The 18,066-nt window shown below is 42.1% G+C and overlaps 1 protein-coding gene across 4 annotated transcripts in view; it reads right to left on the reverse strand.

Moving 5' to 3' along the window:
* The window catches only part of KHDRBS1 (KH RNA binding domain containing, signal transduction associated 1), a 35,948-nt gene extending 18,747 nt beyond the window's left edge, over positions 1-17,201 (reverse strand). For 3 of the 4 annotated variants that reach the window (XR_014296423.1, XR_014296424.1, XR_014296425.1), the window contains exons 1-4: positions 16,690-17,180; positions 4,153-4,277; positions 3,413-3,529; positions 1,909-2,055 (exon numbers count right to left, since the gene is read on the reverse strand). Coding sequence is in view for 1 of the 4 variants with exons in the window: in XM_082649441.1 (XP_082505567.1) it covers positions 1,909-2,055; positions 3,413-3,529; positions 4,153-4,277; positions 16,690-17,071 (771 nt within the window). In the remaining 3 variants the exon portion in view is untranslated. Of the gene's footprint in view, positions 1-1,908; positions 2,056-3,412; positions 3,530-4,152; positions 4,278-16,689 lie in introns of all 4 variants that reach the window. The other variant, XM_082649441.1, reaches the window with a different exon arrangement.
* Positions 17,202-18,066: the final 865 nt, after the last annotated feature.

Here is an 18,066-nt window from a genome sequence, read left to right on the forward strand (position 1 = left end):
AAATATTACCTCACCTCTTTTGAAAAACTTTCTCTTGATGCCAACCCTTCACTCCCTCCTCTTTTCCCACAGCACCATGTAATTTTCTCTAAGCACTTACCACATCACTTTAGAATTGTTTGTATGTCTTTCTCACTAGGTTGTGAGCTCTTCAAGAGCCATTTTTGTAACTTCAGACCCAAGCATAGTATTAGGCACCTACCAGATACTTAACAAATGTTTGGGATGAACAAGGAACCTGAGGCTCAGAAAAGTGATATAATAACTTGTCCAAGATGATGCAGATAAAGCTCCCAGTCCAGTGCTCTTCCTACTGTACCAGGTTCTAAGGGGAAAACGGAGGGCTCTGGTCATGGACGCAAAAACAGGCTCACTTTTTTTCTTCACAGGGGGGAAGAACTGAGCCAAATGCCATTTGCAAATCTTTTCACATATTTCCTGAAGAGAATCATTCAGTCTTAACTTCATGCATTTTTATATATTCCAGGTGTATACAGCTTTTAGAAGATTCTAGTCACCACAGAGATGCCCCCCTCCACCAACTCTTCACCTCCTCTTACCGTACACATTTCTGCTGGTTGAGATTCACATTGGAGAATCAAGGGACCAATGATGGGCCATTTGCTCATATTCCTCTAACTGCCACAGTAACACTGAGGAAACCCAGATCTCCCTGGCAGGCTTCTCTTTTGAAGATCCACTTACATGGAAGCCTTATAAGCCTAGCCCTTTTGAGAAGTATGCTGAGACTAATGATAAAGAGGAGATGGGCATTCTCCTGCAGTCCTTCAGAAAACGGATGGCTCAGGATGCTTCAACATATACCTCAAAGAGTAAAAAGCATATCCTCAAGGGAAAATTTACGAGCTCTGAGTTTTTCCTAGGATATTTTAAATTGGCTGTTTCATGTTGAACACTCTAATGATGACGAGATACTTAGAAGCAAAGCAGCTGCTGAGACATTTAAGACAGTGTTGGAATCCTTGGCGCTCAGCATTACAGGTACACATGCCCTATAAATTTTTGCTCTACCAATTCTCACATGCTGATACAGTTCCAACTCCCTCATTTTACATATACAAGAAAACCAGGAACTATATATCACCTCCTCTTAGTGATGAAACTATGATGCTTACTCAATTCTAGCTGAATAGTACTCCAAATGCTTAAGGTTCCAGATTCATACTTGGTTATTAAATATTCAACAGTAAGTAGTTTTCAGAGTAACACTGAAAACTAACAGTTCTTGCCAAATGGCAAAAATTCATCATTTTCTACTTACTCAAAGAATGAAATCTCTGACCAGGTAATAATAAGCAGGACAGGTAACCTGGTCTGTTCCAATTCTTCCAAGGCCTTAGTTACATTCTGAAAGGAGCTGTACACCAATCTGTTTAATATTATCAACAGTTAAGCCTACAATCATCATGCCTCTTTCAAATCATCTCTACTTGAGTAAACTCCTCCAGGAGAGAAAGCCCTGAATGCACTCAGGTCGGAATTCAATCCATTAACACTGGAGGCTAGAGGCTTCTTGCTGTTATCATCTAGACTCTCTAGAGTCTAGAATAAAACCTCCCTAAGTGCAGGGGATTATGACCACCTTAGTCAAATCTCTGTTAACCAGATGTTAAAATGCCAGACACACTGTGGATCCAAATTATTGACCAGATACTAGTATACAACTAAAACCACATTAGACATGGAGTGGGAGAGTGGCCTTGGGGCACAGTGGTTTGAAAACCAGATACAAATAATGGACCACCTCAGAAAAATGAACATAAATGAAGAATTTGGTATATAATTTCAGGTTATGCAGACACCTTGGATAAGAAACCCTGCCTTAGCAATAAGCACAAGATCCCAGTTTTCTCTTGCTCAAAAGATACAGGATATAGATTTCCTTACTGGTACTAGAAACTTCTTGACTTCCTCCATAGCATGGGCCATAAGAGCATAAGCCTCACACGGGGGTCCAAAAACTTCAATGAAGACATGCAGATCCATATTCAAGTGGGCATATTTGGGGTCTCCACCTTTGCGCAGCTCTTCCTCCTGTGGAAAGATGCACAAAAACATCGCATCACTTGGACTAGGGAGAAAATGACACCTTTACCTCTAAGCCAAAGAGACATTGAGAAATGACCCCAACACCTAAAAAAATAGAAAAGTGTAAGAAAAAAGCAAAACAAACTCTGGAGAATAGTAATTTACACAGTCTGCTAAACCTGCAATTAGTCTGCTGCTCTTCTGTTTTGAATCACTGGTGTATTCACTGGAGCTCTTATTAGAAGGTATACAAGAGACAAACTTATTTCCAGTTTCCATTCAGATAACAGCTGTTTGCCAAGCATTCATCCATTCACTCATTTATTGCCAAGCATTTGCTTTTAAATCCCTGGTAGAGCTCTTAATTACCAGCTCTTCTTATCTGCTTATATGGTCTGGGAAGTTCTAGGGAAGGAAAAAAGTCAGGACAGAGAGAAGAAAATCTCATGTAAATCTCATTAGCTAGAATAACATACCTCAGCCCTAACTGTATTCATCTAGTGAGAAATGTGAGTGGACAAAAGAGGGTCTGAGAAAACATGTTTGTCTATTAGGCTGCATAAAAGGAGGCCTGGGGCTTCCCTGGTGGCGCGGTGGTTGAGAGTCCGCCTGCCGACGCAGGGGACATGGGTTCATGCCCCGGTCCGGGAAGATCCCACATGCCGCGGAGCGGCTGGGCCCGTGAGCCATGGCCGCTGAGCCTGCGTGTCCGGAGCCTGTGCTCCGCAACGGGAGAGGCCACAACAGTAAGACGCCCTAGAAGGCTAAGACTATTCTGTCTCGGTGGTAAGTTTCTCCATACTTACAAAGGGCATAAAGAGTATGGGGCTATGGCATGGAAAAAAAAAAAAAGCATTAGGTTCTGTTGTTAGGATTACTCATGGTTCCTTTTGTAATATCTTCTTTTAGAAAGCCTCACATTCCAGCTGGCTATAAAACAAACCAGCCAACTAATCCTCAGACTCACCTGCACTCACAAGACTAGTGCTCTCACTTTTCCACATTACTGAAAAGGGAATGTGCTGCTCACATTTTAGTGTCTTTAGTCTCAGTAAGTTTCAGTACATCCAGCTCCCCTTCCAAGTTTTCATAGATAAGCTTACTAATGCCAAAGTTGCTACTGCTGTTTCCATTACTATGCAGTCAAAGTCAGAAAGAAAACAATTACCAGGGCACACCTAGGTTCTTCCAGCGTTGCCAAAGAAGTGAATTAACTGGTCTATAATCTCTTATATCCAATGCAAATTTAAGGGAATCACATTCTGTACATACGCAAGTGCTAACTTCCATAAGGAATCTATACTGGACTCTGGGCTACTGGAAGGCATTAGGGTGTTTTCTTGCCTCATTAATGTGAGCTTACCTTGGCCTTGTCTCTCATTGAGCCCTTTCCCAACACAGAAATCTTTGCACCAGTCTCTTCTTGCAGTCTTTTGATTGTATTCCCTTGTGGTCCAAGGATCTTCCCCACAAAATTGAACTGACAGAAAATAAAGACAGATTTCTAAACACATATGTTCCTATAAAATATTTTCACACGTATTATTTATCTTCAATAATCCTGTAAAATAGGTAGAGTATTACCACTTCCTTTTTACTGAAGTATTATACTGAGGCTGTACGGATAAAGTGATTAGCCTACGGTTATACAACTGGAAAGTGGCAGTTCTTAGACTTGAATTTCCTGATGTAGTTTGGCACTCTTTCCATAATATCACACTGCAACCCTTCATACATTTACGTAAATATTTTAAAGCCAGTTACTTCAGAACAGAACAGACATATGGTACCCTCTGGTAGTACTGGTTTGATAAACTAAATACAACTAGTTGCTTTCCAAAAAAAAACTTTGAGAAAAAAATTCTTTTTTTTTTTTTGATAATAAAATGATGATTATATTTCCGTCCTGGCTATAGCTATGCTATTAGGGACGGACTTGCATGTTTCAACTGCCAGATACATATATGGGATAGAACCTTCACCAGCTTAAGTTTCTGACACATCACAATCTCTGCAAGTCTTCTGCTACAGCCCACGCTACAAGACATACTACATACTCTCATACTACAAAGACAACTCAAAGTGAGGCACTCTTTCCCTTACCTTGGGATACTGCTTGACAGGTATCAGAACCCTCTCCTTCAGCTTCATGTTCTTGTGAGAAAATAAATCCAAGTAATTCTCCTCATCGTCCTTTTTTGAATCCCCTTTCTGAATCTTCTCAATTTCTGAATAGGACAAACAGAATTTCATTTAGTTTTTTCTTTTAAATAAAGGCAAAATTCTGAGTCTGCTCAGCTTAAAGCAATAACACAGAGTACTGTGTAATGAGAAAGTGCTAATTTCAAATGGAGACTGGGTGAAAGCACCAAAGCTAGATGAAGCTAACTAGGAAACCCAAAGCCTGCTTCTAATAAGAGCAGTCTGCTCTTCCACTTCTAGTGGAAACCTCTACAGAGACATTCAAATGTTCTTAACACAAAATGGATTTAGCAGTGAATTGGGGAAAAGGCGATAAACGAACTAAAAATATTAAAATCTGCATCAAGAAAAAAGTACAAAGTCATATCTTAATGAAGAGACAAAGTCAATAATTTAAATACACAACAGAGAGTCCCATTAAAATTCTGTAACAGTAGTGCTTTGGATAGTAGTAATCCTTAAGAGTCTGAAAGATCTGGTTTTTGCTCTGCCACTCACCAGTTGTGTGAGCTCTGAAAAATTTTTTAATTGCTCTGAATTTTGGTTTCCTCATTGTAAAATGGAGGCAATATCTACCTCATGAGGTTACTATAAAGACAGAATAAAATAACATATGTAAACATGCTAATTAAAGCCCATTTCTTTCTTTCTTTTTTTTTTTCCTTTTGGCAGGTGGGATCTTAGTTCCCCGACCAGCAATCAAATCCAAGCCCCCTGCAGTGGAAGTGTGGAGTCTTAACCATGGGATCGCCAGGGAAGTCCCAAAAGCCCATTCCTCAGGAAGTGTTTTAATATATACTGAACACTATCTAGCCCAAATTCACTCAGTGTCCTAAAGGAAAAAATGCACCAAGATAATTTCAATTCATGGGTTAAGACAGTTTCATCAGCTAGAACCTTAGTAACCAAAAAGATTTTCTATCATTAGGGAACTTCATTCACCCATCCATCCATTCATTCAGTGACTGCAAGTGTTTGAGTGCTTCCTATGGAGAGGCACATGAAGGGACAAATACAGGTATGATCACTAACCACTATGGAAGACTTACTAAGAGCCAGGCACCTTGTCCTGTAAAGTATATGAGAAACAACAGAACAAGTCAAACATGGTCCCAATCTCCACTATGTTTATATAGTAGAGTTCCCAGTCTATGAAGTCAGCAATGAAGTATAGTTAAATGCTACAACAGGAGTACTAACAGGGATGGGGGCCGAGTATGGAGGCAATGAAGAGCAGCAGCTAAAAGGTTATATACTATGGTCCACTGAGAACAACAACCACCAAAAAAATTATACTCCCTAAAATTAGTGGAACATTCTAACTAACACAGAATGTTCTCCTTATATAACATTTCCAGTGTTTCTTCTATAATTTTAAGGCAAGTGTTCTCAAACTTCATCGAATCACCTGGAGGGTTTGTAAAACTAGACTGCTGGGCTCCAATCCCAGTCTGGGATTGTGTTAGGAGTTTGTATTTGTAACAAGTTAGCAGGTGATGCTGATATTGCTGCTCTAGGGATCACACTTTGAAAACCACCAGTTCTGTATAAAGACATACGACTTCAAACACATACTGCAAATCTAAACCTTTAACAATTAAAAAAAAAATAACTGTTTAGACTAAGTCCAGCTGTAAAGTACACGGATGAAGGAAAGTTACTGACACTGACAGACTACAGAGTTCAGAATTTCAAACTGAAGGCTTCTGTTTATTAAAAAGCCTAATTTCAGATGTCACACTCTTATAAGAATGGTAAATGACAGTGCTCTTTGCACTCCTATTTTTCATTGCTTGGAATAGAAAACAAATTTAACCTTACAATCAACAGACTAAATGCTTCTTCATTCAACACCTATTTGTTTACTGTTTCACTGGTAGTGTATCCTGACCCCACCCCTTCCCACTTACTGCTAATATTAACTTTTTGTAGTCTCTAGTTTTGAGCCTACCACCTCTGAACACACCTCTTGAGTTTCTGGGCTGGGAAACTGGGCACTCAATCTTCCAAAGTCCACAGGAACAAAGATGCCACATTTCTAATCTGAAAACATCACTGAGGAGCTTCTAAATATGTGGAACAAATTACATGCTTCATTCATCTTAACTATGTCTCTCCGTGTGTCCTAATTGCTGCCATCTAGTTAGGCCCTTCAGCTGTACTTTATACCACTTTCCAGAAACTTTAATTGGTTAGAACAAGAAGATAAGACTCAAAGTCTGTTAATCTGTACTCCCATAGGAAGCAGGGATGCAAAAATTGAACCCAGTAGAAAGGTTTGTTTAATATCAATGTAATGTGCCCCGTGAATTTAAGACCTTTCTATAACATGGATCCTTCTGCTATATTTTGAACTAGGCAGATCTTTAATTAGGATCCCCTTGTCCACTTACCTCACAATTTAAAAAATAACGTTAAAGCATTTTCAGAGAATTCAGAGAACAATGATTTTAGTAAAACAGAACTGAAAAGATAAAACAATCAGGGGGTTAGCCTAGAAAGCAAAAGAAGAAGAAGCAACTTGAGCCTTCAAGAAGGGTGGTCTTCCATGTTTGGAAGGGGAAGGACCAAATATTTATTAAATGCCTACAATGTATCATACTCTATACACATATTACCTCATTTATCCTAAAAAGTAACTCAGTGAAGTAGCTGGTACTATCCCCATTTTATAACTGAGGAAACAAAATTAGAGAAGTTAAATCTCTAAGTCACAAAGCTGTTAAAGTAGTAAGAGAGTAAGGATTAAAACCCAGGCTTTCTCTAACTTCAAACCTCATGCTTTTATTATTGCCTTTCAGTGAGGAGTTGTGGGGGGCACTTTAAGCAAAAAAGAGCTGATTCTGTGAAGTTTTGGGAAGTACTGCTTATACCCCCAGACACTGTCATGCAGCTAAAGACAACAAGAGGGCTCTGCGTGTGCCTCAGATGTTCAGCTGCCTGATCTTTCTTTTCTTTTTCAATTCTTTTTTTTTTCTCCGTTTTTCTTTTTCAATTTCTCTTCTTGGCCTCACTTCTTGTGGAGGGCAAAGGAGCAGGCTGTAATGGGAAGAAAATAAAATCAAAGAGAAGCTTCCTAAAAATGCCTCACCCTCAGGCAAAAGTACTTCCTAGACAATCTTCTGAAATTGACTCCTTTACTTTTTTTTTTTTAATTTGTTTACTTTCGGCTGTGTTGGGTCTTCCTTTCTGTGCGAGGGCTTTCTCTGGTTGTGGCAAGTGGGGGCTACTCTTCATCGCGGTGCACAGGCCTCTCACTATCGCGGCCTCTCTTGTTGCGGAGCACAGGCTCCAGACGCGCAGGCTCAGTAGTTGTGGCTCACGGGCCTAGTTGCTCCGCGCCATGTGGGATCTTCCCAGACCAGGGCTCGAACCCGTGTCCCCTGCATTAGCAGGCAGATTCTCAACCACTGCGCCACCAGGGAAGCCCTGAAACTGACTCCTTTAAAAGATCTTTGCTTGGGCCTCTGGAGACCCTGGGTATCCCAAGAGTCAAAGAAAGAAACGCTAAGGTGTAAACAACACACAGAGAGGTGACCCATTTGCTTCAAAGTTAGATGCTGACAATAATCATATCTTACCGAGTGCCTTTTATGTGTCAGGAATTTTGTATTTATTGTTTCCCTTTGTCTTTATAACCAGGATTATCCCCACTTAACTAGTGAAGAAATCTTGTCCAAGATCACAAAATTAGTGACAGAGCAGCTATTTAAACCCAGGTTATTCCTTACGTCAGTCAGAGCAAATTCAACAAATCTCGTGGCTTTTCTTCTACTCTTTTACTATAACTTAATCTTTCCTTTTTTTGGTAGGTGTTATCACAACCAGACTGTTAGCTCCAAAGGATGGGAACTGTTTCTTAAATGTATGACTGAGAGGAAAGAACCTGAGTTTTGAAGCTAAACAGAACTGGGTTTGACTCCCAGCTCTGCTACATGCTTGCTGTGTGACCTTGGGCAAGTCATTAAACCTCATTTAGTCTTCCTTCTTACTTTTAAAAAGGATTTTTTTTTAATGGATGAAAGATTTAAGGAAGACAAAACTGTTAATACAAGAGAAGTTTGAAAAAAATTATATACAGATTTTATCAACTGGACTGGCTTAACTAAAAATGGCTATCATGTACATTCCATTAACTGAACATGTGATAAGGAGCAAGACAAGCAAGATTTTCTGACTAAGACATCCAGAGATAGTGCTTCTAGGAGGGCAAGATTCATAGGATATCTGCTCCAAAAGGTCAGGTGTCATGCCCTCCTCCAGACTATCAATGTATTTGGTTCATACATCTAACGACAGCACACCTTCCCCTGCTATGAACAATTTCTGGACCCTTGCCATTATTAAACTAACTGCAATTTATAGTACAGTGTCTACTAGACAACAGGCATCTATAAACATTTACCAAATTAAAGAAATGTACCATTAACACCCCCTAACTTCCCTTAACGACTCATATAACTTCATCATTCCCAAATTTACAGTTCTTTGCCCTGTATCTTTTCTGTTGGTAAATCCTTTTAGAATCACAAATCCAGTAAGTTCATTAATTTTGTATAAAACCACTCCATTTTTTTCATTTTTCAAATTATTTATTATTTAAAGCAAGAGCACCGAGTTATAGGTTCTTAATCTGGTTTGGGGTCATGAGCCCCTACAGACTAGCTCCCCAGAAAAAGATACCAACACAGTATTTCACACACAGTGTTGACTAAGGGTGGGTACTGGCTCAAAAAAAATCCCTCAAAGCCTGAGTTAAGAGCACTCTAAGGGGCTCAATTCCCACATTCCAGGATAGCGGCAAACTCTATTATGGCATATCGACCATAGTCTCCCAAATCTCTTAGGGTACAACTTAAGAGTTTAAGCCTTTTTTTCTCTTAAAAACAAAACAAAACAACAAACCACTTTATTTTGAGATAACTGTAGATTTATATGCAGTTGTCAGAAATATGAGATCTCGTATATCCTTCACCCACTATTCTCCATAAAATTTTGCATATCTATAATATCATAACCAGAAAATTCACATTAATACAATCTTACTGACTTTACTCAGATCTCACCAGTTTTCCATGTACTTACGTGTGTGTGTATGTTTGCTTAGTTCTATGCAATTTAATCATGTGACCACCACCACGGTCTCAGTACAGAACAGTTCCACCACAAAGATCCCTCATGCTACCCTTTTATAGCCACAGTCACCTCCTTTCCTCTCTCCCCAACATTGGCAACCACTAATGTTCTCCATCTCTATTATTTTATCTTTTCAAGAATGTTAAACTAATGGAATTGTACAGTGTGTAACCTTTTGAGATGGGGTTTTTCATTCAGCATAATTCTCGAGGGAATTCCCTGGAGGTCCAGTGGTTAGGACCTGGCACTTTCACTGCCAGGGCCCGGGTTCAATCCCTGGTCAGGGAACTAAGATCCTGAAAGCCGTGCGGCCTGACCAAAAAAAAATCTCTTGAGATCCATCCAAGTTGTTGCATTTATCAATAGTTCATTTCTTTTTCTTGTTGAGTAGTATTCCATGGTATAGATGTACCACAGCTAAACTATTCATCAATTGGAGACATACGGGTTATTTCCAGTTTTTTGGCTATTATGAATAAAGCTGCTATGAACATTCACATACAGGTTTCATATGAACATAAGTTTTAATTTTTCTGGGATAAATGCCCAAGAGTACAACTGCTGAGTCGTATGGTAAACACGTTTAGTTTTGTTAAAAACTGCTCTATCACAGACCTATGCATGCTAACGATATTTTACTTCATTTTGCTAGTATTATGTTCCATAAAAACAGTATTGTAGGGCTTCCCTGGTGGCGCAGTGGTTGAGAATCTGCCTGCCAATGCAGGGGACACGGGTTCAAGCCCTGGTCTGGGAAGATCCCACATGCCGCGGAGCAACTAGGCCCGTGAGCCACAACTACTGAGCCTGCGCGTCTGGAGCCTGTGCTCCACAACAAGAGAGGCCGCGATAGTGAGAGGCCGGCGCACCGCAATGAAGAGTGGCCCCCGCTTGCCACAACTAGAGAAAGGCCTCGCACAGAAACGAAGACACAACACAGCCAAAAGTAAATAAATAAATAAAATTAAAAAAAAAAAAAACAGTATTGTAGGGCTTCCCTGGTGGCACAGTGGTTAAGAATCCGCCTGCCAATGCAGGGGACATGGGTTCAAGCCTTGGTCCAGGAAGATCCCACATGCCATGGAGCAACTAAGCCCGTGTGCCACAACTACTGAGCCTGCGCCGTAGAGCCCACGTGCCACAACTACTGAGCCTGCGTGCCTAGAGTCCATGCTCTGCAACAAGAGAAGCCACCACAATGAGAAGCCTGTGCACTGCAATTAAGAAGGGCCCCCACTCGCCGCAACTAGAGAAAGCCCACGTGCAGCCACAAAGACCCAACACAGCCAAAAATAAATAAACTAAAATAAAAAAAAATAAAAAAATAAACAGTATTGTACCATAGGTATGTAGCCTTATGGGATTGACTTTTTCACCTAACATTAGATTTCCAAGATTTCTCCATCTTGTGGCATTCAGCTATAGTTTTCATTTTCACTGCTGTATTAAGTATTTTATTTTGAGAATCTCACAGTATCCAATCAATGGTGAAACAAAGTGCACTATTTTATGAGTGAGACATTCACGGGCAAAAGTTTCTTTGAGTATATTCCTAGGAATAACCTTGCTCAATTTAAAGAATTTGAATGTTCAGCTTTCAAAGGAAATGCCAAACTGTTATCCAAAGTGGTTGTACCAATTCACACTTCTACCAGCACTGTTCCTTCTAATCCACATCCCCTCAAGCACTAAGTCTTGTTTGACTTCATTTCTGTCAATGTAGCAGGTTTTCATTATTTTCCTGTCTCCAAAATTTTTTTTTCATTTATCTTCATTTACTCTTTTAGCTACTTAAAAATTTTATTGAAGTATAGTACATTTACAATGTTGTGTTTAATTTCTGCTGTATAGCAAAGTGACTCAGTTATACACATATATATTCTTTTTCATATTCTTTTCCATTATGGCTTATCACAGGATATTGAATATAGTTCCCAGTGCTATACAGTACAACCCCGTGTTGTCTCTCTCTTTTAGCTACTTTATATTCAATATGTCAAGTTGAAAAAAATAAATCCAGTTTGGAATTAGTTTGAAAAATGCAAAAAACCAACATGTTAATTTAAAAGTTGTCATCTTTATAAGACTAGTTCCTCCTCCCACCAGGACATGGCATATTTCTTTTTATTCACATCTTCGCTTACCACTTTCAATAAAATTTTAAGTCGACAATATGTGATCACAATATTCCTCATCTGTAATATAGAGATAAAAATTCTTCCTGCGTCATAGAATGGCCATGAAGATGGAATTAATGAGTACCACGGGTCATGGCACATGTTATATGCTCTACAAAGGTTACAGATTGTTATTGTTTGTTATGAATATTCACATACATTTTGAATTGATTTTTATTGCCTATCCCAAAGTTTTTGCTATTCTAAAAAATGAGATCATTTTGTCAATTCTTTTCTAATTGGCTACTGCTTCTATATCAGAAAGCTACTGATTTATACATCTTTACCTTGTAATCAGCCACATCACTCACCATTTTCCTAGGTAAACAACCATGAAGTTGTTGCAAATAATGATAAATTCTGCCTCTTTCTTTCCTAATATTTATACTTATACCTACACAGTCATCCCTTGGTGTCCCAGGACCAAACTCCCATACCAAGATCCAAGGATGTTCAAGTCCCTCATATAAAATGACATAGTACTTGCATATAACCTACGCACATCCTCTTGTATACTTTAAATCATCTCTAGATTACTTATAATGTCTAATACAATGTAAATGCTATGTAAATAGTTGTAAATACAATGTAAACCAGCGCAAAGCCGATTCAAGTTTTGCTTTTAGGAAATTGTGGAATCCCTCCCACCCCCGAGTATTACTGATTCATTGTTGGTTGAATCCACATATATGGAGAACCCGTGGATATGAAGAGCCATACTTGGTCTATAGTTCCTTTGCAATTCCACTTTCTGGTTTTAATAGGTCTTGCTAGCTCTGTAGAATGAAATGGGGACATCTAGGTGTATTTCCATAGTATACTGTAAATAAAATAAATATACTATTTTGAAATTTCAATAGATTTTTGTCTGGAAATATTCTGCACTGAGTGTTTTTTTTTTGGCTGCTCCACTGCGTGCGGGATCTTAGCCTTGACCAGGGATCGAACCCATGCCCCTTGCAGTGGAAACATGGAGTCGTAACCACTGGACTGCCAGGGAAGTCCCTGCACTGAATGCTTTTGGAAGATGAATTTCTGCATATCTTTTCAAGATCATCTGGGGATTGTTAATCTACTGAAAATGTTTACTTATTCCTGAGTCATTTACACTAACTTGTATTTTCCTAGTTATAAAAAGTAGAAAAAGAACACTGATATACATAAAAACATCTTATGTTTATTATGTAAATATTTAACACAAATAATATGATAAATTATTTTTGTTTCAAAAAACAAGCATGGGTACCCTGAGAGTCTTTGTATGTCTGCAAACGCATTTAATTGTCATCGTGGTTGAAGATCAATTTGGCTAATATAGAAATCTATATTCAAAATCGAAATCCCTCAGAATTGCGTTATTTTTCCATCATGCAACGAGGATGAATATTCATTTATCAAATATTTAGTAAGAGGCCACTCTGTGCAGCACTCTTAAAGGAACAGAAGATACAGCCATGAACAAAGCAGACAAAAGATCCCTGCCCTGGTAGAGCTGACATTCTAGTCATAAAGAAGCAGCAGCCAACAACCAAACACATTAACTACAACATATGGTGCATCAGATGCTAAGTGAAAAATAATATAAAGCTGGGAAAAGGTACAGGAAGGGCTATGTGGCTGGTAAAGAAGAGTGGTCTGGGTCTTGTAGCACCTCTTGGGAAACAGGCAGAGTTGCCTGGAGGAGTCACAGTCCTCAGTGCTAGGCTCTGCTCTCCCGGTTTCCTCCTCCTTCTTTGTCTTGCCCTGTGATCTTCACTGCCCTGTTGGCTAGGACTTTGATGTGTTCAGAAAATCTGATGAAACCGATTTTCTTTTAATATTTTAGCACAAAATTTATTTTTATTTTTTTGAGTACAATTTGTTGCAGGTACTATAGTGAGGGGTGGGGGGGGGGGTGGGCAAAGAGGGTTAGGTGTGAGGATCCAGACTCAGACTGACTTCAAATTCTCCATATGCTGCTTACTAATTTTGTTACCTTAGGCAAATGATTTAATCTGTTTGCCTTGGTTTCCTCATGTGTAGAAGTAAGAATAATAAGAGTAACTTCCTCATAGTATTGTTATGAAGACTAAACATTTGATGTAAAGTGCTCAGGCCAGTGTCCAGCATCCAGCATAGTGTTAGCTGTGTTTTTCTTACCTGTATCCTTATCAGAGCTTAAATACTACTATTCCGTCTTCTCAATCTCACTTTCTCACAATTGGTTGACTTTACTACGACCACTTTTCCAGATCATTCAAAAATATCTTAAAATAAATCAACTGTATTTCAATTTAAAAAAATATCTTCAAAGCCAGGTCCAACATATATCAAGACTTATCCATGCTAAGAAATATTCACATATCCCAAGTTAGTTTTCTCAATGAGCCAGCATTACCTCAATCCCATTTCTCCAATTAAAATTCAATTTGGTTAAAGGAAAAAGACATCAAAAAAGCCCAAGTTTAGAAGATGTGGCACATATATACAATGGAATATTACTCAGTCATAAAAAGAAATGAAATTGAGTTATATGTAGTGAGGTGGATGGACCTAGAATCTGTCATACAGAGTGAAATAGGTCAGAAAAACAAATATCGTATGCTAACACATATACATGGAATCTAAAAAAAAAATTGGTCCTGAAGAACCTAGGGGCAGGACAGGAATAAAGACGCAAACGTACACATAGACAGTGGACTTAAGGACACGGGGAGGGGGAAGGGTAAGCTAGGACAACATGAGAGGGTGGCACTGACATATATACACTACCAAATGTAAAACAGATAGCTAGTGGGAAGCAGCCGAATAGCACAGGGAGATCAGCTCAGTGCTTTGTGACCACCTAGAGGGGTGGGATAGGGAGGGTGGGAGGGAGACGCAAGAGGGAGGGGACATGGGGATATAGGTATATGTACAGCTGATTCACTTTGTTATACAGCAGCAACTAACACAACAATGTAAAGCAATTACACTCCAATAAAGATGTTAAATAATAAAATAAAAGGTGTTAAGAGTGGGGGGAAAAAAAGCACCCAAGTTTAAAAAATGTAAGAAGGGTGAAAATCGGAAGTAACTTTTAAGGATCAATAGTTTTTCATGGCTATCCTAAGAAACCTTCTTTTACTAAAAAGACGAGCACCATACTGGACACTTGATGTGCTCAGAAAGGCAAAAAAAGCTTCCATTTTCATACCTTACTCAGTACCACGAATTTACAACTAGGAGAAAACTGGTGACATGTTATTATCTAATGATTACAGGTCAAAGGGAACTGTGCTGGTGCTTTTTACACATTTAATCCTCACAACTCACCATCCCACTTTACAGATGAGGTTACTGAGGTTCAGAAAGTTTCCCGGGAGTAGGTGACTAGTCAAGAGTTAGAATTTCAAACCCAAGCCAACACCTTAAAGTTCTAAAGTTCGTTATTTTATTCTCATTTAATATGGACTGATTAAAGACAGGAGGAAATAAAAATAAGACCCAGTCAACCTATACCATTTAGTCTGACGTTCCTGAATCTGCATGTACTTGCTTTCAAACACCTGGTGTTTGCTATATGCAAGACAATATGAAAAATATAAAGATTTAAAAGCATTCCTTGGGGCTTCCCTGGTTGCGCAGTGGTTAAGAGTCTGCCTGCCGATGCAGGGAACACGGGTTCGTGCCCCGGTCCAGGAAGATCCCACATACCGCGGAGCGGCTGGGCCCATGAGCCATGGCCGCTGAGCCTGCGCGTCCGGAGCCTGTGCTCCGCAACGGGAGAGGCCACAACAGTGAGAGGCCCGCGTACCGCAAAACAAACAAACAAACAAACAAACAGAAAGCATTCCTTGCCCTCAAAGAGCTTGCCAGAAGAACACAATGAACAGTAATGTTTCAAACAATCTGACTGTGTTATAGAACAGCAAAGCACAGAGTTGAAAATGTAAGCAGTTTATCTAAATGTTCTTATTCTTGACCACCTCAGGCTTTGTTTACTGTGTTTAAAAGTAAAGACCTCTAACCAACGGTGGGAGACAGAGAACAAAGGGAGGGAAATGATATTTTCATAACGGACGTGTCCATTATATCAACCCTGCCAAAGAGTCCAACTACTCATTCAGTGTTGGAATGCTGTGAATTTTTATTTGCTTAATAAAATTTAGGTATCATAAGATACACTTATTAAAACGTTTTAACTAGAAGAGAGAGCAAAACAGACGGCTTTAGGGAGAAATCAAGGCGACTAGGTGATGGCCAGTTTTGAGGAAAAAAGGAGCGCTAGTGTACACACAGAGAACAAAGACTACTATTCCTAATCTATTTCAGGACTGAAGCAAAAAAAGGGGGGGAGACCATGCAACTTCTTTCAATTTTTTCCCATCTTACTGGGTATGTCATGGAAACCATCCTGAATCTCCCTGTATCACCCCCTTTCACTGTCTCTAGGTTTGTTTTTCCCTTCTCCAATGACGAGCACGCGTTGTAAAATAAAGGGATCCAACCGTCTGGCTCTACAGCAATCGACCATCTTATCGGCCGAAGTCGGCAATCTGATTCGGAAAACCTCAAGCTCCGATTCCCACAGGTTGCTCCTGCCTCCGAGCAACTCAAGCTCCAGTTACCGCGAAGTCCGACCCGGCCCCGGCGGCCGCGGCGCGCTGGACAGGGCACCCCAGCCTCACCCCATCTCACCTCGGCCCTCCCTCCCTCCCTCCCGGCTCAGGCTGCCTTCACCTCCTACACCCTCAGTTGAGGCGCCGACCGCCACCCGCGATCAAAAAGCTTCCCCTTTCGGGGAAGCGGGAGATGAAGGTTCATTTCTGGAAGAATCTGAGCACTCGGAGCGCGGGGCAGCTGCAAGAGGTGGGAGGGGGAAGGGTCGGCAAGGGGGCGGGGAGCGCGGCACTATCCATCAAAATCTTTGCGCGAAGAGATCGCCAAGTCCCCTTCGGGCCTCCACTGCAGCCTAGGAATTCTCCCTCGCACCCTGGGCCGGAATGGGAGTTGTAGAATCTAGGGTCCCGAAGACGAGGACGAGATAAGGGGAGTCCACGACTGCCTGGGTCCCCAGGGGGCGGTAAGGGAGAGGAACAAAGCCGCTACCACCCATGACCCCGGGTGGCCGGGCGACCCACAGGGACCCCGGAGGCGCCCTTACCTGCCGTCAGCAACTGCATGGCGTGAGTGAAGGACGGGTCGAGCGAGTCCTTCTCGGCCATGAGTTCGGGCAGGTACTTGTTCTCCGGCTCCATCTTGACCGAGGCAGTGGCTGAGGGGGGCAGCAGCGGGGTCGGCGCTGGACCGCCCACAGTCGCGTCGGGACCTGTGGCCGAGGGCGGCAGCAGCGGCGGCGGCTGCGTGGCGGGCGAGGCCCGGGCGCCCCCCCGGGACCCCCCTCCGCCTCCCCGGGACCGGTGAGGCAGCGGCGGCTGCCGAGACGGCGCCTGACGCACCGAGGGGTGGGCACCTGAGGGGTCCATGGAGCCGCTGCGGCCTGAGGACCGACTCATGCGCGCGGCGGGGTCGTCCCGGCGCTGCATTGTGGAGAATATGCGATCGAGGGATCGAGGAAGCGACGCGGCAGCGGCAGAGGCCCGAGCGACGGTTGGCGAAGGTGGGAGAGCGGGAGCGACGGCGACCGAAGCCGACCCGAGCGACCCAGCGAAAGAGAGCACCGGAAATGAGGCGACGCGCGTGCGCAGCCAGTACCGGCACCGCCCTTGGGTTTCTCCGCGGAGAACAAAGTCCCTGGTCGGGCCACGGCGCCTGCGCACCGCCGCGGAGCCCGAAGAAGTCGCCTCCCCGCTCCCCTTTTTCCTCCAAGCCCGCCAGGCCGGAGCCTTTTGCGCGTGCGCGGGTGTCCGCGGGCTCCGTTAGTTTCTTTCCCTCGTGACTCGGCGCTAGAGGAACACGTGTCTCCTCCCACTTATGGCCGAGAGCGCGGAGGGGGCGGGGGCTGTGGAATGTCTTTGTCTGCGCGCGGGCCCGCGGCTTGTGGGGCGGGAGACCTGATGCTCGCGGGGCCACGCCTCCTCCAACGGCTGAGCTGTGGAACTCAATGGGGTGGGGGAGGGGAGGGGGGTCACTGAAGTATGGAAATGAAAGAAGACCCGCCTGGGGGACGCGGGAGAGGAAGGAGACAGAATTGGGGCTGTTTGGGCAGAAAGAGAGGAGGGAGAGATTAGCGTGGAGAAGGGAAGACTAAAGGAGAGTCTGACTCAGAGTTGAGGGGTGGAGAAGGGAAGCTTAGAGGGGGACATTGAGGAAGGACGGGTCAATGGAAAGGCTGAAGGCTATTGGAGGAGTTAAACTGAGGGAGGGTTCAGATCGGAGACCTGATATCTAGCCAGGAAAAGGGCCCGAGACCAAAGCAGGGAATCCAAGGAGTACGTATCCCACGGTTTCCAATATAGTAGGTTCTTAAACGTTAGCCGTTGTTGATCAGAGGAGTCGTCTTAAAGGGCGAAGCATTTTAGCTCTCTACACATAGTACTGCTTTCTGCAGACGTGTTTCTTCCACAAAAACATGGGGTAG

Source organism: Grampus griseus (genome assembly GCF_964374135.1).
Source record: "Grampus griseus genome assembly, chromosome: 1".
NCBI lineage: Eukaryota > Metazoa > Chordata > Mammalia > Artiodactyla > Delphinidae > Grampus > Grampus griseus.